Here is a 4,388-nt window from a genome sequence, read left to right as displayed (position 1 = left end):
GGGGAAGAGGCGCCGGCGGATGAAGGAAGGACGCCAGGCTGAGGTAGCCTCTCCAGCCCCCTCCCTTGGAGCTCCGTCGTACTCTGGTGGGTGTAGGTGGGCTCTGGGGACTCGACGCTCTCCCCGTGTTCAACCCCACTGGCTTTAAATCTGGCTCCGTGAGGCCAGATCCCATCTGGGGCAGCCTCAGCCCACAGAACCCAATGCTCTTGGGGCACACGGGTGGGAACTGTCCTTTCTCTGGTGGGATTCTCTGGAGAGGAGCATTGCATGGGCTGTACCACATCCTATCTGCTGGCACGTCCCTCGTTTGGTGCATGGAAGGGACAGGATCCAGCTGGGCGATGACAGGACAAAGGCCCCAGTTCAACACAGCCATGCACTGGTTTATTTGCATTAAAACCCAGAGTCCCGTGATTCAGGGACACCCAGCTCAGGACAGAATGTGTGTTTGAGTTGGTAGCTCTCATCCTTCCCTTCGGATCTTTCCTTCTTGCTTTCTGGCGTCACCAGAAATACGGCTGAACAGAAATGAGGGACACCCTGCACCCCACATGAGGGTGGACATGGAGGGACCCATTGTGGCTGGTGGCTTTGGGGGGGACACGCACAAAGACTTTGCTGTGCAGGAAGGGCTGGTGGGGTTGGTCCAGGACCACAGAGAAGCAGAGACCAAGGGAGAGCAGCTTTCAAAGGACGTTCTTATTGGGAGGGACAAGAAATTGTTTCACCTCAGGGTATGGGTGTGAAGTCAGGACACCCAGGCAAGTTTAGAGGGACACGGGTCCACCCCACGCAGTAATGCCACTGTGAATGACACCGGAAAGGAGATTCCCACATGGAACGAGTGAAGCCAACGATGGAACAGACTTTAGTAGTGACAAGACCTCTGAGCCAGTTGTTGGAGGGCAGCTTTGGCACTGCCCAGTGCCGGGCCCAGGAGGATGGAGCCTGCTGGGATGAGCCGAGGTGGCAGTGGCACCCGAGCAGCTCTCCCACCCAGGTCCTGGCCCACCCCCATTGGGCCAGTGGCCAACAGCCTTACAAAGCCTTCTTATGGAGGAACGAGGGTGGGGAAGCCTTTGGTGCCCGTGCTGGTGGGTCGGTTTGGCTCCCTCCAGCACAGCTGGGTGCTGGGGCTGAGGGACAGAGCACGGAGAGCAGGGGAGAAGGGCTGCAAGGAGTGGGAGCCAGCAACGATGGCCCCGCTCCCCAAGGCAGGGCGGTTTGGACAAGGCTTCTACAACAATCATCTACGAGATACATTCAGCAGCAGTGTTGAGTGCCATGGCTGGAAGTGTTCTGTGCTTGTTTCCTTTCCCTTCCCAGCTTTGACCCGGTGGGGAGGGGAAAGCCACCAGCTCCAGGGCACACCTCTGTCTTTACTTTGTAACTTGATGGATGGCATGAGCCAGGTAACCTACATTGCCCGACGTCACTCCAGCCACAGAGATTCGTCCATCCTTTGTCATATAGATGGAGAACTCCTTGGTCAGCCGCTCCACCTGGGGTGAAAGAGCAGAGGTCAAACCGCTGGCCAACCTTGACTCTCTTAGCAGAGTGGCAATTACCCAGCTGGCCAGAACCCAATGTGAACTGGGAGCCAGTAGACCCACTCCTCACAGAGCCAGTGGAGCACCCTGCAAAGCCAGCAGAGATGCTGCTCGGTTCTCAGATGCAGATGTTCAGCCAGGAGTCACCTCACTTGTGCTGGCCTTTAAGATCAACTCAGAGCAGCACCAAGTGATTGTTTCCTCAGCCATAAGCAGGTTACATCTACTTTCAACCTCTACAAGCACAGCATGGAGCAGAGCAAGACATGGGTCTCCATGATGTTCCAGTGCTGAGGGCTTGGAGGATGTTCCTCCTGGAAGAACTGCTTACGAGGGCTCATATTGGCACTTGCAGTCAAGCTCTTACTGGCACGGACCACAAACAACACCTTGACACCACAGGAACTGCTTTTACCTGCTCAGGCTTCAGCCCAGTGAAGCAGAACATGCCGATCTGGTCGGTGATGTGCTGCCAGTTGTGGGAGGATCCCTCTTTCTTGAGGTTGGACACCAGCTGGGTCCGCATGCTGATGATCCGGTCGGCCATGCTCTTCACCTCCACGAGCCTGAGAGGCCAACCCACAAACTGCTCAGAGCAGGGCTGGGATGCACCAGAGCTGCTCCTCAACAAACACTACCAGGAATACTACTTGGAAGGGCCTCAAACCTCAAAAACATTGGAGATGCAGAGCAAAGAGCAGGGAATGTGAGCTTGTAGCTCCATCTGCTTCTACCTCCTGATACCTGAAGGTGTCTGCTACTTATTTACTCCATAGCTGTTGGGCACTACTACCAGAGCACAGGAGGCCCTTGATTCTGAAAGCCACGGGCGAGTAGGAGGCCTCATGGCAGCACTGCCCCAAGGCAGAGCAAATACTATCTGCAGATAGCTGGAGAGCACGGGGATAACATCTCCTGGCTGTGGTGCCTTGGAGCAGGGGACATCTCCACTAGGTCCTGGCTCAGGGACAAGTGGCGGCGTGCCGAAGGAACACAGCTCTTGGCAAAGCCACCACAACACACAGCCAGCCTTTGTTCTGCCAGGCCAGCCGCGGGCAGGGACTCCACCCTGAGGGGCAGGGCAAGCAGCCCAGGGGTTCCGCTTGCCCTATGCAACACCTGCTGTGTGGCTACAATGCCTCAGCCAGTCTCTTATCATCTTATCAATCATCTGGATGAGGGGATCGAGGCACCCTCAGTAAGTTTGCAGATGACACCAAGTTGGGTGGGAGTGTTGATCTGCTCAAGGGTCAGTAGGCTCTACAGAGGGACCTGGCCAGGTTGGATCGATGGACCCAGGTCAGTTGTATGAGGTTTAACAAGGCCAAGGGCTGGGTCTTGCACTTGGATCCCAACAAGCCCCTGCAACACTCCAGGCTGGGTGGCTGGAAACTGCCTGGCAGAAAAGGACCTGGGGAAGCTGGTGGACAGCTGGCTGAACATGAGCCAGCGTGTGCCCAGGTGGCCAAGAAGGCCACCAGCATCCTGGCCTGGATCAAAAAACGTGTCCAGCAGCAGTATGGGAGTGATTGTGCCCCTGGACTCAGCACTGGGGAGGCCACAGCTTGAGTGCTGGGGTCAGGTTTGGGCACCACAGGATCAGAAAGACCTTGAGGGGCTGGAGCGGGTCCAGAGAAGGGCAACGAAGCTGGTGAGGGCTCTGGGGAACATGGCTTGTGAGAAGTGGCTGAGTGATCTCAGGGTGTTTAGTCTGGAGAAGAGGAGGCTGAGGGGAGACCTTATTGCTCTTGACAACTCCCTGAAAGGTGGTTGGAGTGAGGTGGGGGCTGGTCTCTTCTCCCATGTAATCAGAGCTAGGATGAGAGGAAATGGGCTTAGGCTGCACCAGCGGAGGTTTTGATTTGGTATTAGGAAGAATTTCTTTCCTGCCAGAGTGGTGAGGCCTTGGCCCAGGCTGCCCAGGGAGATGCTGGAGTCACCATCCCTGGAGGGGTTCTAAACACATGTGGACATGGTACTTCAGGACATGGTAGTGTTGGGTTGACAGCTGGACTTGATGATCTTGGGAGGTTATTTTCAACCTTAGTGATTCTATGATTCTGTGACTCCACACCCTGGATAGGCTGCTCCAGTAGCCCTCAACCCCAGGGGAGCTTTCTCCCCTTGCTCAGCATTTTCTGCCTTGGTAACACAAGGGGAACCTCTTTGTGTCCTACCAGCTGGTGCTAGGAGAGGAGCAGGGACTTCTCCAGAGGACAGGGGTGAAGCATGGTTGTGACTGTACCCCTGAAGGCAAGGGCTGCCACAGGGAGACCTGACACCTTGCCGTTGGGAGCCTGAGAGCTTCCTTCTTACCACTCCTTGCGGAGGTCAGGGGTGTTGAGGACCATGGAGGCGATGCGGGCTCCGTTCATGGGCGGGTTGGAGTACATGGGGCGGATGAGGATCTTCAGCTGTGACTCCACCCTCTTGGCTTCCTCTGCGTCGCTGCAGATCACCGTGAAGGCGCCCGCACGCTCTCCTGAAAGAGAGGCAATCAGGTCCCAGCCTCTGCCCCAGCCCTGGGCCAGGACTTACCCAAATGCCACCCAGCTTTAGTGGAGCCCAGCTCTCTGGAACAATCTCCACCAGCTGCTAGTGGGTTAGCTCCTGTGACCTGACCAGTGCTGCAGAATGTACTACTCTGCCCTAGTGAGGCCACCTCTGGAGTACTGGGTCCAGTGCTGGGCTCCCCGTTCCAGAGAGACAAGGAACTGCTGGAGAGAGTCCAGCGGAGGCGACAAAGGTACTGGGGGGACTGGAACATCTCTGTGCCCAGGAAAGGCTGAGAGCCCTGGGGTTGGTTGGCCTGGAGAACCCTCAGAGGGGATCTGC

At 56.6% G+C, this 4,388-nt stretch overlaps 1 protein-coding gene across 1 annotated transcript in view; it reads right to left on the bottom strand.

Moving 5' to 3' along the window:
- Nucleotides 1-1,111: 1,111 nt before the first annotated feature.
- The window catches only part of GOT2 (glutamic-oxaloacetic transaminase 2, mitochondrial), a 6,850-nt gene continuing 3,573 nt past the window's right edge, over nucleotides 1,112-4,388 (bottom strand). Inside the window, exons 7-9 of the mRNA XM_008946168.1 lie at nucleotides 3,870-4,035; nucleotides 1,969-2,119; nucleotides 1,112-1,505 (exon numbers count right to left, since the gene is read on the bottom strand). Coding sequence (XP_008944416.1) covers nucleotides 1,383-1,505; nucleotides 1,969-2,119; nucleotides 3,870-4,035 — 440 coding nt within the window. The 3' untranslated portion in view covers nucleotides 1,112-1,382. The remainder of the gene's footprint in view (nucleotides 1,506-1,968; nucleotides 2,120-3,869; nucleotides 4,036-4,388) is intronic.

This window comes from Merops nubicus, unplaced genomic scaffold (assembly GCF_000691845.1).
Source record: "Merops nubicus isolate BGI_N331 unplaced genomic scaffold, ASM69184v1 scaffold33678, whole genome shotgun sequence".
NCBI lineage: Eukaryota > Metazoa > Chordata > Aves > Coraciiformes > Meropidae > Merops > Merops nubicus.
The sequence above is the reverse complement of the archived record's forward strand: the minus strand, read 5'-3'. Positions and strand labels throughout refer to the sequence as shown.